The 17,421-nt window shown below is 36.5% G+C and overlaps 1 protein-coding gene across 1 annotated transcript in view; it reads left to right on the top strand.

Annotated features, from left to right (window-relative positions):
- ERP44 (endoplasmic reticulum protein 44) overlaps positions 1 to 17,421 on the top strand; it is a 72,329-nt gene that overhangs the window by 11,725 nt on the left and 43,183 nt on the right. The window contains exon 2 of the mRNA XM_072959814.1: positions 16,495 to 16,567. Within this exon, the coding sequence (XP_072815915.1) occupies positions 16,495 to 16,567 (73 nt within the window). The remainder of the gene's footprint in view (positions 1 to 16,494; positions 16,568 to 17,421) is intronic.

The following is a 17,421-nucleotide window of genomic DNA, read 5'->3' as shown; positions in this document are numbered from 1 at the left end:
CTCAAATTGACTCATTCCTCAAGCTTTCTAACACCAATTTTTATTATAGGAATGGATACTGACACTCATAGGAAGTCTTGTGATCTGTTCACAATTAACAAAAGTACCACAAAGTTGCAAAATACTTGGTTATGTAATCTTTGCATTAACAGTTTTAGAGACCCTAATTTCGCTTTAGAACTATAAAAATTGTGCTGCATTTTAAAGCGTGTTCTACTTATTTGTTTAAGAAATTGTTCAGTTTATAATTTAATTGTGCCTGTATTCTGGGTCTTATCTTCCAGAAGTAATGTGAAGTATTTTTCTCTTAATAATAACTTGAAAGTATATCAAGTAAAGAGTAAACTTTTAGGAGAATATATAGTTTAGGAGTAAGAGATTGGGCTCAAATCTTGGATTTGCTGCTTTTCACCTTTGTTATCTTGCCTATTAACTTCTGAGGAATAATACAAGTTTTATGTATGACTCATAGAAGTGTTGTTATTTGCATGCATCTACAATTTAGTGGAACACAAAGTGGTAAAAAGGTATCACACTTTCTTATTCTTAGACCTTAGTTTCTAGTATAATGCCTTACACAGGTTAAGTGTTCAATAATAATTTTGTTAAGTGTATAGAAACAAAGAAAAAGTAGAGCTAGGTTAGGAGAATCAGGAATACACAGGGAAGTTGGAGTTTGTGAGCATCACCCAGAAGTGAGCCTTGAAATAGGTGAGGGAGTTAGTCATTTGGATTTCTTGTGGGCAAGAGGCTTCTGGGCAGGGGCATTAGCCAGTGTGAAGTCCCCAGTGGGACTTCCCTGGCATATTCAAGATGCAGCGAGTAGGACAGTGTGGTGGTGACACTATGAAGAAAGTGCAGCATAACAAGAAGATTATATCATGTAGCTAAAACACATTTTGCAAAACTGTACTTATGTGTGCATTGTTCGCTGATATTTTATTTTTTGTTTTGTATTGTGTGCTTTATTTTATTTTATTTTTAAATTATGGATCTGACCCAAAAAAGTAGAACTCCCTAACTAAGTTACTGGTGATATTGATCTCCTCAGCCTTGGCCCGGTTGCCTCTGTGGGGTGTAGCCTTGACCGCTTGCCCCCATGTGCCCCCAGTTTGCTAAATTCAGAATATTCTCTATGTGTGACAGGCTGGGTCACAACCTGCAGTTGTAATAACTTGAAATGTTAAAACAAAAGATTTCTTGATGTATTTTTTGATTCCTGAAAGCAGTTTACTTTCATGGTACAGAAAAGCATAATGAAGAAAAATAGTACATACCCCGACATACCCCTACCCCGATAACATTTTAATGTCTATCCTTCCAGGTTTTGTGTGTGTGTGTGTGTGTGTGTGTGTGTGCGCGCGCGTGCGCGCGCACATGTGTTGAGCAATGTAGGGCTGGGCTCTTGCTCTTGTTTGATCCTGGTGTAGAGTGGTAGACTGCTGGTTACATGGGGGCAGAAGGAAAGGATGCCCATGTGTGTGCATGCGCTTGCACGGATGCAACTTGGAAAAGGCACTGAGCTTGACCACTTCACTTTTTAGAAAGTAAATTTAACCTTTCTGAGCTTCCATTTTCTCACATATCAAATGAGTATACAGGTCTCTTCTGAAGACTTTTGGGAAGACAAAATGAGACTGTGAATGAGTCTGTGCTGCATTGTAGGCACTTAAACTTTCCTGATTTCTGCCATGTGATAGGTGCTCAACAGATGTTGTTTAGATGAAGGAATCAGTGAGTGAACGAATGATTGAATTTTAGGTAACTTTCAAATTGTCCATCCAGAGGTATTAAAATTGTGTGCACTGAAGTAATGAGCAGGTATGACTAGCTTCCAGCCCCTGTGGTCTTCTGACTCTGATAGTTGCACTGTCAGTGTTATACTAAGAAATACAGCTTGAAAATGTGACCATTAAGTAAACAAATTATCTGCCCAGATCTGTTTTATAACTGTACTTTGTTTTGTACTTAAACTCAATATATAATGAGGAAAATAGTTTATGGAAACAGTTGTATTTTGTGGTACAGACCATTGGCCTTAGAAATAAGAGAGATTTGGATTTGAACCCTGTTCCGCCACTGGTTTGCACAAATCATTTAGCCTATTTGTCTTAATCATTTTAGCAAATATTTGTATTTACTATATGTCATACACTGCAAAATTTCATTTTCCTCATTTATGAAATAGAGATAATATAATTTGTACTTCAGCTTCAGGAGTTGCTATGATGATGTAAAAGAGATATGTGTTTGTATAGTAAATATACATGTTTTGACATTGAAATATTCTTGTATGCTTGAAACATGTTTATTACTTGGATTCTTTCCCCAGAAGCATAGGTATGCAGTGCAGTACATCCCTTTCAGGGAGAGTTGATGCATTATGGAAATAGTTGTAAGGTCTGAATTTCCAGGGTAACTGACAGCACTAGAAGTAGAGTCACTTTGAAGCTGGAAAGTCCTAGTTCATTCTTGACTCTACGACTTTGTAGCTGTGTGATGTTACGCAAATTTCTTCATCTTTCTGACCTTCAAATTTCCTATTCTGAAAGTGAGGATAATTATTTTGCATGGTTGTAAGATTAAGATATAGTGTACATAAAGTTCTTTGCATCTTGTCTGGCACATAGAGATTTTTGTTTTGGAAGGTAATGAATAGAGAAGGAAGGGTTGGCAAGTGGATGGAGTCGTCATTATGAAATGGAGAAGGGGCCTTGGAGGAGGATAGCGCCTGTGCTGACCGTCTTTCTGTGCTTGTACTACCTTTTTGACCTTCTAAAATGACTAAATGGATGAGGCTTTTTATTTTAAAAGTCTGATTCTAAGTATTAGTGATTTCTTAAAGTGCTTATCAACTTGTCTCTTTCCCTTGGTAAGTTATGACATAGTCTTATCAAAATAGTGACAAATGTACTATGATTGAGAGAAATAAAAATCTAACTTGATACGCATTTCTGCTTTTAATACAAAAGCAAATAAATTCTTGTAAGTGGCATAAATGAAAGTGGGAAACATGCTTTATGTTCTGGTATTTGAAAGGTATCATTTGCTCCACACAGAAAGGCATCATTTCTGGTTACTTTGTACACTCAAAATCATTCAGAAAATACATCCCTGACTGTTGTAATTGACTAGATATTTGGAAAATGATGATAATTCTTTAGAAATATATAATCTTTCTCTAGTTGAATTTAGTAAGGGAAGAGAAGATTATTACAGCAGATTTTGGTCACTGAAAAGATGCAAAAATAAAAATCCTATTTGTGTAAGTGTGGAAGACTTCAATTTGCTGGTTATACAGTTTCATTTGTTCCTATGAGCCTAACTTACATATACCATAGTTATCCCTTGAATATTGCTTTCAGTGGGGTATGAAGTTATTTACACATAAGCATGTATAATATCAAGAAAAGCTCATTGTATGATTTTTCCTCTTGTAATCTCATGAATTCATCTACAAACCCCTCCCATTGGCCAGATGGGTGCTTGGTCAGAAGAGAGGAGGATAAACTGTGTTTTCTAGTCCACAAGACTAAGTTCTAAAGATCTCCTTGTTAAACACTGGTTATTGTCTTGAACAGAAGAGTGGTTTAAGGTATATAATAAGATGAGCCCTCAAGGAATAGCTTTTAATTCTGAGAAGTATCCAGTGTTCTGTAGCAAAATAATCAGATTTTCAGTCTTCTTTTTCTCATTTGACCCATGAGGCAAGAGAAACCACCTGGCTAGATATCCCTGAAGGAGTTAATTGTATGTCAGGTGGTGTATTTGACGCCTTAGTGAAAGTCTTTCTTAGCTTACTTTATTTGGGGAATACTTAATGTACAGTAGTACTAACTTCCCTGGATCATTTTTAGTTATTATTTCTAATGCAAAATAGATTGTGATATATGAGGAAATTAGCAGAGAATTTGTCTATATTCCTACATGAGATGATTTTTCCAAGGGTATACTACTTATTTTGGGATATTACTTTGAAATACTAAGTTAATAAATATCCCTGAATATTCTTAAGATGGGATAGAAGACATTTTCTTAATGGCTTAAAATGCACTTTTATTCAGGTACTTTAAATGGTTTTTAGTTTAAGGAAGAAACAAGGGTGTCTTCTGGACACATTTTCTTCTAAAAAAATACAGGACACTTGTATTACTATCAAAGTTTATCATCCTATTGTCAGGACTGGGGTAATTCATATCAGTAAATTATTTTAGGTAATGAAAGTCAGCACTATACAAATAAGCCAAATGTGTGTGAGTGTATCTTTTTTTTTTTTTTTTGCTGGAAATCATTTAAAAATGTAAAGAAGTATTTCTTTTTCTGTTTAGGTCCTGAAATGATGTTTGTTAATACCCTAGTTCATAAGTCCAGAGTGACACATCGTACAAGGGATGGCTAATTTCATCTGTTGGTGGCAGGCAGAGTCTATGTGATTTTGTTTGATTTGCATCTGTGAAACAAATTTTTAGTTTGTAGATTGAAAGTTTGTAAATAGAGGAGCTGGTGTCTGCTTTACTGGGAGCTACCAACATGATTTAATGTTTTAAAAGTGATGATTGTGATGTGTTCCCTAGATCACAGTAGCCTCCTAATTGTGAATTCGACAGTTTTTTGATTAAGTCTTTCACCATAACCCTTATAACGTTTCAAACTGTTAACTACACCATTTTTTCTTGAAATAGTGTTCCTCCTGCTTCTTTTATGGTCCAGTGGTTCATCCTGTTTCTCTTTCTCTCTCTCCTTCCCTCCTCCGACCCCCCACCCCCAGTTGGGGAAAGGGAAAAGGCCTACATTTAAGTGGCAGAAGGGCAGTTAGGAGGTAAATGTGCATACTCTCTCAGGTACTAAGAGCTTCTTTTCTCCCTTCCCGTCACATCTTGTCATCCAGTCATTTTAACTCACAGCTTTACCTATTGCCTCTCTAAAGACTGGAGCTGGTTGGGAGTCTGTTAGTGTTTGGTTAGTGCCTTGGGCTCAGTTACTTTCTTGGTGTTTTAGTCCTTGGTGTGAGAAGTAGTCAGACACAATTTCCAAGCTCTTTCTGTTAGCTGGTAGAAGGCACCTCATCTGTCAACTGTTTTCTCGTTGACTGGGCAAGGCCTGTAACTAGTAAAACTGAAGTAGATCAGTGACTGCACAGAAATTCTTTCCCTAAAATAGAGTTCCTTCAGTCACCTAGGTTTATAGCTTTGGCTTATTGAATCTTGCTACCCTTTAAGCTTGTCACCGTGACCCATTTGTCTTCCTTTTGGAAGTTCCCCCAAATCCTCCCCACCCCAGCCTAGGCCCTTGTCTTACTATTTTACTCTGTTGGCTACATAGTCTTACTTCTCCCCAGTAAAGGGAAGAGCGCAGTAATTTCAAGACTTAATTGGTGCCCCTCCCTTACTGAGAAGTCTCCCATGGCTTCTTATTTTCTGCTGCAGCAGGTATTAATCCCTCTTTCTGGCTTCCAAGGGTATTATACGTACTGTCCTAACACCTTCGGTTTTTTCCTTAACATTCCCAGACTCACCTTCCAGCTTCACCTCCCAGTGCTGCACCACGTGAACTTCCACAGCCAGGCTTTGCCACTCACCTGCTTCACCCACAGAAACTACTCTGTTCATCTAACCCAGAGAAAGACGGCCTCTCTCTAAATTTTTCTGTGAGCCTTAAAGTGCTTGCATCTTATGTCTTGTGTGCTAACTTTTCATGCATGATCATGAATCTCTCGAAGGACAGGATGTGCCTTTGATTGAGTTCCCTGTGGACCCTACCTGGTTCAGTGCTTCCATCCCCATAGATTCTCATCTGAGGACTTCCGTGAGCTGGTGGAGGAGTAAGTAGCTGTGTTCCTGGTGCGCTGTACAGGATAGAATTGTGATGATTGTGTAGAAGGGAAAGGTGAGCAGATGCTCAGCCTGGTGGGGTACAGCTTTCCACTGTAAAGTGGATTGTTTCGTCTTGTAAGCTCTGTCTCATAGCTAGAGTTCAGCTGGAGTTAGCTGGCCTTCCTGCCTGGGATGCTGCAAGGAGAGTCCTGCATGAGGTGGTGGTGGAGGGGCTTGTTATTCAGTCAGATCAACTAGGGCCCCTTCGACTTTGTAATTCTAAATAAGTACTATTTTGACTTAATAAATAGAGGACCAAGAGGCTGATGAGAATTGACTAAGGTAATGATAAGAAGTTAAATAATAATACTAATAATTTATAGCTGAGTAATCTTTATAGTTTATGGACCTGTTTTTCAGTGCTCTCTTTACATCTCGTTATGTTGAAAAGAAAATTCGAAATTATGAAATACATTTTTGTGGCCTTCATATTTGATTATTTTTGACTGCTGAGAGAGTTCCATTTAGAAGACTGTCTAGCCTACGTAGACTCTTTATCTGAAAACTTCATTGTTTTGAATTACTAAAAACAAATGTTCATTGGAACTACTGTGTTCATTTCACTTATGAAAAATAAAATTATCCTCATCCCACAACAATATAGAGAATATGAATTCAGCTAATTGAAATTTGCTTTTTTTCTCTCTTTTTAAATATCATCCCATGGTAAATACAGTATTTTTAAAATTCATTGTCTTAATTTGATTGTGAATTGATTTGTCAATTTTTTACTTGCTAGTTTGTCAGGAGGCAGGCCGAGTATTCTCAAGTCTTTCTGGGGTTGGAAGTTCTCTAGAATTACTGCTGTATGATGAATTAATTGTTTTTTTCTATTTAAAAGTGATCCTTTCTCTGTTGTAATTTGAGTTCTAGTCCCCAAGCAAAGATTTCAGAAAATGCGTCCTCCTCTAGTGCTTCCATCCCCTTCCACTCAGGCTTCCAGTGGCTCCTGGTGTTCCCTGACTTATAGATGCATCACTCCAGTCTCTACCTCCATCTTTACATCATCTTCTCTTCTGTGTGTCCTCTTGTCTTGTTAATAAGGACAGCAGTAGTTAGGTTTAGGACCCACTCTAAATCCAGGATGATGTCATCTCGAGAATAACTTTATTTGCATTGATAGTGAAATAAGGAATAACTTTTTAAAAAAGACCCTTTTTTAGAGCAATTTTAGTTTCACAACAGTATTGAGCAGAAGTCATAGAGATTTCCTATATACTCTCTGCCCCAACACACGCATAGTTTCCCTGATTATCCCCCACCAGAGTGGTATTTGTTACAGTTGATGAACCTATATAGATACATGATTATCACCCAGAGTCCATGGTTTACATTAGGGTTCATTCTTGATATTGTACATTCTTTGCATTTGGAGAAATGTATAATGAATGACATGTATCTACTATTCTGGTATCACACAAAGTAGTTTTACTGTCCTAAAAATCCTGTGCTCTACTGATTCATCCATCCCTCCCCTTTAAACTCTGGCCACTGATTTTTTTTTAAATTATCTCCATAGTTTTGCCTTTTCTTGCCTTGTCTCAGGATCCACTTCCAGTGGGAGCCCAAATGAAGATAGGCTGTCATTTTTCCTATAAAATTTCCTTTATTTTGACAGAACCGCCAGCATTCTCATGGTTTCATTTTACATGTTCCTCGGTATTCATTGTCTCCTACACAGTTTTTCTTGGGCTAGATTAGATTGAGGGCAGATTCAGTTTTGGGGGGGTTAAGATTACTTCACAAGTGGTGCTGTTTATTTCCTATTGCATCCTATCAAAAAGCATTAATAGGTAAGTAACAGTGCTGTTATGTTACATATGAAAGTTGTTGAGAGAGTAAATCCTAAGAGTTCTTATCACAGGGAAAAAATTTTTTTTCTTTAATTTTGTTTCTACATGAGATGATGGATGTTTATTAAATTTACAGTGTTAATCATTTCATGAGTATACACATCCAGTGATTATTCAGTACCCCTTAAACTTATACAGTGCTGTATGTCAGTTACAAAAAGGCATTAAAATGTGGTTGTCCTGCTTTTAGTGATGTTAAGATTGTTCAGTGACTGTTGATGCAGTTGTTCCACATTAAGATTAACTAAAGGCTTCTTGAAAGCCTAGGCAAAAAGGGAGTATAACACAGTGTGTAATTCTTATTGCTTGGTGTCCAGCAGTTATCTTTTGAGAATAAATAATGACTTTGCAGGAATGTATGGTGACTCTTAAATTAGAGAATCTTCTCTCCCTCTCTTTTTTAATATAGTAGTGAAATTGTTGTTTGATGATCTTGCCAAGATGTAATATAAATATCTATATAATGTTATTCACATCCCTTCCCCCAGTGCCTAGTACGGTGCCTAGGATGTAATAGATGACTCACTTAAAGATTTGTGGAATGAATGAGTGACCTAACAAAAGAATGCATGTACCAACATGTATGTAGACTCTCTTAAGGAAACTAACTCTTTTTGATCATGCCTCTTGGGGAAGAATTAGTGTTACACAAGGAAGGCAGTCATAATTTTCTCTTGGTATATATTTTTTGTGGGCATAACACGGTGAGTGGATAATGTGGGTTGGTAAAGAATTACCAGAGACTGAGAAAAATTTAGGAAGGTTTAATAGGTATGCTGCTATAGGCAACAGCGGGCCACACAGGTGAGAGGTGCCTGCGTGAGCACCAAGGGTGTGTGTGCAGGGTCTTTTATTGGGGGGAGGGGGCTGTGGACACAATGAGTAGGGGCTGCATAATCAATTTGTGCACAGGTACCTGATTGGTTGTAAGATCTGTCACAGACTTCTCTGAACAGTTGGTTTTACAGCTTTGGTAAGGGCAGAATGTGAGGCCTGTCTGCCTAGGATACTGTGAGACGGGCTGTCTACTGAGGCAATGAGTTTTGTTAGGGTAAACATGTATCAAGAAAAGATGTTTTATATCTTGCAGAAATGCAGGTATGCCATGTGTCCTGCAGTGGGGAGTTGGGGTTAAGGTGTCAATGGCTCCAGGCACACAAGGAGCCCAGGGGTGCGGGTTTACATGAGCTTGAGAGCGGCTTCAGAGAGTGCCAGCCGGTTCCACATTTATGGGTATTTGTCTGGACCCTTACTTACAAAATCCAGTGCTAGGTACTAATTGGGGGACAGTGAGGAATGGAACATTGTCTCACATATCCAGAAGCTGCCGCCACCCCCTGCACCTTCTTCGCAAAACACCCTCCTCTCTGGGGCCAAGATGTGTACAGAAAAAGAATATAGCAACTCTCATTTTGAATTTTCTCCCAGTTCCTATGCTTTTTAGTACTTCCATTGCTAGAAGTCTAGGTTTTAGAGAAGCAATATGGGATGGTTTTAAGAGAAAAATCTTACCACACAGTAAGAAGCTCATTTCCAGTTCTGAAGAGCTTTTTGTTAATAAGAGCATTCTTCTCTGAAGGTCAGCCAAGTGCATTGTCTATTCCAGGTAAATTAGTTCATCCCATTTTAGGATACAATGAAGAACAGAACACAGACGAGGTCAGTTTTTATTGGAAATCCATGCACGATCAAATAGCTAATATGCAGGAAAAAGTATGAATTGCAACAATATTTTTTCCTTTTCTATGGTTGTTTTTCTGACAAAATTTGCTTGTAGGGATTATATTATTTATATTTGAGTTATTTGTTTTTGCTTAGGATCTGTTTCCCCAAACATGTATGCATCCATCGTATTTTGAGTTATTTAATGAAGAATGTTGTGATTGTTTTAATGTTTCTTTATAAAGCAGATCGGTTCTGCCTTGTCCAAAATAGGTTACGATGATATAAAAAAGTTGTATCACTGAGCAGTTTAAGAGTTAAAGTCGCTTCCTAGTGTTATTCGAAGTCCTATTTTTTTCCCCTCTCTTTGAACTTCTAGTTCATTATAATGCTTCTGGGAATACTAACAGTGAGATGTGCCTTGATTGACACACAGCTTCAAGGCTCGCACAGTGCCTGTCAGCCTCAGCTTCTTTTCTCTGGGGACCTTTCATATTTCTTAGCTCCTTGCAAACCCCTCCGCTTCTGTTGCCTGCCAGCTTAATGCAAAACACAGTGAGAAAAGTGGCCCCAGGGAGAAGCAGCAGCCTGGGTCCCATGGCATTGGAACTTCAGGTGGGAGGCTGATTTGTCAATCTGGGTTAGTAACAGAAGGGAGCTGTTGCCTGGTACGTTACTTATTTCTTGCTATAGGAGAGACAGTTTGTAAAGCACTTTAAGAATCTCCCAACAGAAAGGCAGGTAAATGAAAGATTTAGCAAAAATATACTAAGCTTTTATTGTAGAATGCCTAGCAGATGTCCTGCCAGTGGACAACAGTAATGCCATAGGGAAGGGAACATCCTCTTGAAGCTTCTTCAATTGGTTTTATGCCATTAATTTTCATGTAGAACTAACTATTCAAGCAGAAGATGGTATACTTTAAAAAATTAACGTCAGCATGTATTTCTAATGAGATTTTAGATTCCACATTTTTCTAAAATCACAGTAATTTGTGTGTCCATATGTAATTCTCACAAATGAGTCTTACTTGTTTTTGGGTTCATATTTGAGGACCAAAAACATTGTACAAAGTTTAAAATGAATTTACATGCTTGTTTGTAGAGTCAAAAGTTTTGTTCTCTAAGACAGTGCTTCTGAAACTTTAATATGCTTAGGAGTCACTTAGGGATCTTATCAAAATGGAGATTCTGTTTCAATAGTTCTAGGGTGGGGCCTGCTATTCTGCCTTTCTCAGGGGCAGAATAGCACCCCGGGGTGAGGCCAGTGCTGCTGGTCCAGGGACCACTATTTGAATGCAAGGTTTTAAAGTATTGAGCTTTAAAAGGCGGAAGATTTATATGATCTGAAGAGAAACCAGATTATGAGCTTTAAAACGAACAAATGCACCTTTGTTTTCTAAACTCATTTACTAAAATATTCTAATGAAACACCTAAAACAAAGCCTAGCAAATGCTTTTGTGACTATAAATGTTGCTAACAGAAATAATATCTGATAACCTCTTCTGCCTGATACTTTATTAGCTTCTGGTCCTAAAAGTCCCAAATCGTTCATTTTCATGGCTGAATTAACATTCAGTATTGGACAATATGAGACATATTGGATTTTTATCCACTAATTTAACATAGCTATTTTTAAGTGAGGATATTTTGTGTGCTGAAGTGTCTGGAAGCCATGCCCGGGAACAGCTCAGGTAACTGAAAGAAGGTATTGCTAGGGGTTCGTGACAGCTCTTAGATTGTGATATAGAGGGGTTTCTGCACTGAGGGGGCGGGAGATCTAAATTAAGTTTAAATTCCCTCTAAATCCAAGTCTATGAATCATCACCTAGTGTTGTGCTTTTCACTATTACATTATTAAAACCAAATTTTAAAATAGACTTCATTCCTACTTGATAACCTTATTTTCCTCAAATATGTTAAAAATATTTGTTGACTATTCCCATCTTTGAACCCTTCTTCCCTATTTCTCACTTCCAATACCTTCCCTCTGAATTCCTAATGTAATAATATAATCTACCCATTCATTCACTTAGTACATATTTGAGAACTCATTGAGTACAAGGAGGGTACTGTAGTAAGTGATATGTGGGGAACAGAATTGAATAAGGTACAATCTCTACTTTCAAGGTACTCAGAGTCTCCTACAGGAGGTAAGATAACACAAGTAATCCATGTGAAAAAAATAATATGTTAACACCCTAAGAGAGTGTACTGGGGGTTCAGAGGAGGGAAATTAATCACTCTTGTCTGGGACCATCAGGAAAGGCTTCATTGGAAAGACAGCATTTGAATTGGGTCTTGAAAACTAGATAGGCTTTCCTAACTGTTCCAAGCAGAGGAAACTGCATGAGTAAAGTATGGAAGCAAGAGAATAAGATGACACATTTTAGGAATTGCAGGTACTGAAGACCCCTTGCATTCTTGAATTTGTAACTTACAGAATTTGAATCATTTGTAAGTGGCCCTTGAAGGGTCATGTAATAATTTTTCTGGGTTACTGATTTTATTCCTTTGCTGAGGAGCCTAATGTTTCAAGTCAAGGACTGAGGCTAATGATTGATTTAGCTTAGTATTCATATCTTGGCCCATCTTTATTCTGCTGTATTCACTCGCATTCCATTTTTTGTTTTACTGCATATTATATGGGAGGACATTATATGCTTATTAATAATTAATAATAATTCTGTGAAGAGCTTGTTACAGTTCCTCTCAGTTGCCAAGGGTCTGCTGCAGATAGGATGATGATATAATTTATTGCCCAAACCCAGACCCTTTTGAAGGAGAGTGGTGCTATTGATAATATTCCAGGGAAACAGATATATACTGCATTTGTCTCCAGCAAGTGAGAGTATATGGTCAACTAGACTGTGTGGTCACTCTAACTATAGTTCATGTTATTTGGAGGATAGAATATAGATGGGGAGCAGTAGGATGTGATTTAGGAAGGCGAGTGTGGGCTAGTTGGTGAGTGGTCCTAAATGCAGGCTAAGGAGTTAGGCTTTTGTACTGTAGACAATGAAAAACACATGTAGTTTTTTCGGGGGACAGAGGAATCTATATATGCAAAGCAGCATTCGAAAAGGTTAGTCTGGACTCTGGGCACAGGTTGTATTGAAGGGAGATGTTGATTCAGAGAGTGTCACAGTAGTCCCCATTACGGGTGTATTTGAATGGTAACCACTTTAAAGGGTCTTAGTGTACTAAGAAAATGTATTTATTTATTTTTAAAAATTACACTAAAAGCTTTAATAATTTACTTCCAGTATGTGTTATTATTAATGTTAGTTCATACTTCTAAGGAAGATCCTGTTGCATTGGTGTCTTGTTCAGTTAATGTTTTTTTGGAAAGAATAATAACATGGGCTTAGCAGTGAGTGCCAGAGCATTTTGTATATGCTAGTAGTATAGCATGTTTATGTTAATATTGTAACAATTAAAAGTTTGACCTAACATTGAGAGAGTGCATAATAAAAAATCTTTTCAAAATACTTTTCAAAATACTTAAAATACTTTCTTTAATCATGTAACTTTTTGTTGTATCTTGTTTCAAACCAATATCTAATCCAGAGAGGATTTTAATTTTGCAGTAACTTTCATTTCCCTAACCTACATTTTTCTTTTTTCTATCCCCATTGAGTAGGTTGGGTTTTGGGGAAAGAAAAAGTCATTTTCTACCAGGAAAACCAGACAGAACATTATGGAAGAGGGAATCAATCCTTGAAGGATTGATTATGCAGTAGTGGAGAAGACACTCCAGGCAGAGGAAACTATGTATGCAAAGAGAAGGAAGCAAAAAAATTGTGGGGCATATTTTGGAAAAACAACTGGCTGCTGGGTAGCTTTAAAAATGCTGTGGAAATACAGCTAGTGCACTGGCATCACTAGCCAGTTAGGTGGTCATGAAAGTATTCAGGGAAATTAAAGGAAAGGAAAGCTTTTTAGTTCCCAAAGATATCTCAGTGTTTAAAAAACGTCTATTGGAAGAAAATATTTTTTACTTGCTGAAGAAGCTCCTACTTACTCATTTATTTAAATTTTTAAGTTTTTATACAGTTTTTAAAAGTTACTTTCCATTTACAGCTGTTACAAAATATTGGCTATGCTCCCTCTGTTGTACAATACATCCTTGAGATTATCTTACACCCCAAAACCACTAGTTTGTTCTCTATATCTGTGACTGGAGAGCTCCTATTTAAAGCTAGCCTTTCACTTTTTAAAAAAAGTGAATTTAGGTGCAGTACTTAACCATTTCACTGATGTGCCTTTTATATAAGATCATATCACTAAACATATCTCAGACTGACATGTTTAATATTTGGTATAATAAATGCATATGGAAGAAGTATCTAATGAATTATGGAAGATGACTGGAGATTCTTCTCAGTTTTCTTGACAGGAAAATGAGCTAATGAACTGAAGAGAATGACTGATTTGTAAGATATTCCATAAGTTTATGTTTATATATTTATATTTATGTATTTATATTATATTTATATGTTGTCTAACTATTTCATCATGAGAAACTAAATTCTCCATGACTACTAAGATCTTCTATTCAGAATTTCTGTGTAGGATTTTGTTTCTTTAAAAAAAATTAAAAGTTTACTTCAGGTCTAAATTTAAAAATTAAATGAATGATTTCCCTCCTCCCTTCTTGGTTTAGAGCTGTTTATCTTTATTTCACTTAAGCACTATAGCATTTGACACATAAAGATGTTTTCCCAGAAGAATCTTGTTTCTGCCCAAGGCTGACATGAAAAGAAACAATTTGTCAGACTAATGGAGCTTACTAACAATTCAAATAAACATCCTATCTTTCCCTTCATACTGCGTATTAATAGAAATATTAATGATGAATTGCCTTCTTTATACGCTTCAGGAAGGAGACATACTGGGTCCAAGACAGCTTTCTTGCTTTGGGCCCTCTTAAACCCAACTGTTAGCTGAATCTGTCTTACTAGTTGCATGTTTATTAGCACGATGTTTCTTATGTGATAGTTATCTGTTTAATACAACCATATTGATCTTGCCTCATTTTAGTCGTTACCTAGTGTGTAAAAAGCAATTGAATTTAGAATATATTTCTCTGTAAGCATATTTTGATAAGCAGTAACTAACTCTTCACAAATGGAGTTCCTTGGATTATACAGCTGAAGATCAGGATCATATCTGTACTTACCACATTGTTCTCCCTTCCTTGTCACCGGCGCTCATTTGAGAGCTCCTTGAGATAGAGCATGTCATGTCTCAGGCATTTGTGCCCTCAGTAGCTAGTAGACACTGTAAATGACTGTCCTTATTTTAATGACTTGACTTTCATAATGACCAGCTTTGTTGCTTTATGATAATATTTTTGCGTCCTCTCCTTGAATTTTTCTTTAGCACACAATCTGCTCTAAAATCTTGCTGTACCAATATAATTGTTAAAAACAAGACAGCAGGCCCAAAATGGAGTTGCTTATGCTAAGCCTCAAGTCACCTAACCAAGGTTTAACTTAATTACAGTTTCAAGTCTCCAGAAATGGAATCTAAACCAGTCAGTGAGGAATCACCTGATCAGCACTTGTTAGGTCATCTGCCAAATAGACCCCTGCCATCCTCTAAAGGAAATTAATTTTGCAATAACCAACCCACTTTTTTTGCCTCCTATAACTTCCTTGTACCTGTTCCCCTTTGCCTATGAAAGTCTTTCATTTTGTACAGCTTCTTGGAGCTCCTTTCTATCTGCTAGATTGAATGCTGTGTAATTCAATTGATTTCTTCTCAAATAAACCTTTAAACATTTTAATATGCTTCAGTATATCTCTTAACAGGTTGCATAGTTATCTAAAGCTGGTCACACACTGATGTGGGAAGGATTTGTTAACTGAGATATGGATATTAAGCAATGACTAGTGAGGGAAGTCTGATCTTTCCAGTCAATTTTTGAGGTGTTGAAAATAATGAAATTAGTTATATAAGTAAAATATTCTGGGATTCCAAATTATCTAGCTTACTTTTGGGAGAGTATAATTTATTGGCTGCTAGCAGAAATAATGTCAGCTACTGGCTACAGTATTATGGTAACTTGGAAATAAGACTGGTATTATTCTCAGGCTTTTTCTAAGAAAAGAGTGAATTTATAGAAATATTTCAAATAATAGGCTGGGCTTATTTACCTGTCTGCATCAGCATGTCTCTTTATACAGTTCTGAAATTGAATTGTTGGTGAATTATAAAATTTTGAGTTGTAACCATTGTGAGTGCCAAAGTGTCCATGAAATGGGTAAGCAGAGTGGTCTTCAATACCTGGATCAGGGCCTAATGTTAGATGTCACTTACTAAAGAGCAGTGGATTTCCATACACAAACTGGTTTGAACAAAAAACTGTCCAGGCATCAAAACACATAGTATGTTAAAGATGGAACCTAAAAATAAAATATACTAAATGTGACTTTTAAAAATAAGTAAACAGTTGCTAGTTTAGTTTACAATTATGCCTTTTCTTTGTTTTGCAGATGACAAGCTGAGATTTTCTTTGATAAACTTGAACTTTGTGTTTTTGACACATTACAGTGGACACAGAACATTCTTAATCTCTTTTTAATAGCCTCTCACATAACACATTGTATCACCAGAAGGTGAAGACCAGGCAAGAAGGGCTTTTGGTTCACAATTTGAAAGGTGTTTCTTAAATTCTTTTCATTATTTTGCCTTAGAGACATGGTGGGATAGAATCAGCAAATTTAGCTTTGGTTTTATATTCTTTCAAAACTGACAATAATCTAGCAAAATTTTTCTTGTGGCACCAGAGATGTTGAAAGTATTAATTTAAAGAGTGAATACGTTTTCAATTTTAAAAATTGTTTGGAAACAGTCTTTTTTATGTAGTTAGAAGCATAGGAAATCCATTGGTCCAATTTCTAGGCTTGAGAAGTTGTACTTCTATTTCCTTGATCTTGTGAAGTGTTAGAATATATAATAAAGATTAAAACCAATTGATGGATGATTTTGTAAATAGTGGAACCAACTTAATTCATAAATTTTCTTTTTCTTTTTAGACTTTCAGTATTATTTGCCTCTTATGAAAACATTTATTAATTTCAAATTTTTTAAATTTCTAGGTAACTTGGGTTTTTACTCCTGTAACAACTGAAATAACAAGTCTTGATACAGAGAATATAGATGACATTTTAAGTAAGTACCATGATATTTTTAAAGTATATTTTCTTCTCTATAAAGAGTTAGTTTAGATACAAAAACAATACAATCTCAATTGTCTTGAATAATTGAGGAACCAGCATTCATGGTTTACTGAATTAACTAATTTTTAGTAAAATTTCTTAAAATATGTAAGTCTGCTTTCCTGTGTTACAAGTAAACTTTCAGTCCTGTTTTACTTCTTTGCCTTGTCATACATACCACTCTTAACAATTCTTAGAGTATTTAGTTGCCTAGAGGCCAACAGTTTCCACTGTGCAGTACTAAATGTTAATGACCTTACGACACAGCCTACCACTTTTTTGTCTTTTTTAGCTTTTAACTAAATCACCTACTTTGATCTTTTTTATTGTCATTGGTCCAATTAAGTTCAATAAGTGTTTTGTTTGTTTGCTGACAATTTAATTGTAAATACAGTTAACTTGGGTGAAAACATTTCTTGTTTTCAAAAGTAATAGAGGGAAGGTAAAGCTGTGGTTAGGAGATTTAAGAAAATACAGTGTGGATAAATGATTTCTCTCTCTTTTTAAAGCACTCTATTTCACCCACTAGTTTGAGGAAAGCTAAATACAATAAAGAGGTAAAAGAAGTATTCATTGACCATCATATATTGTTTTGTGTTCTTGGAAATGGTTTTAAATGCTAAGAAGTCTATTCCTACATTATGGGATCTCCTTAGAGAAATGGCGCTATAAACTTTAGCATGCATCAGCATCACCTGGAGGACTTAAGAATACTTGTACTGCTAAGCCTGCCCCCTAGTTTCTGATCAGAAACTGCTGGACCCCACCTAAGAATGAACATTTCTACAAGTTCCAGCGTGATGCTGG

Source organism: Vicugna pacos, chromosome 4 (assembly GCF_048564905.1).
Source record: "Vicugna pacos chromosome 4, VicPac4, whole genome shotgun sequence".
Classification (NCBI taxonomy): domain Eukaryota; kingdom Metazoa; phylum Chordata; class Mammalia; order Artiodactyla; family Camelidae; genus Vicugna; species Vicugna pacos.
This window is presented reverse-complemented; position numbering and strand designations above follow the sequence as displayed.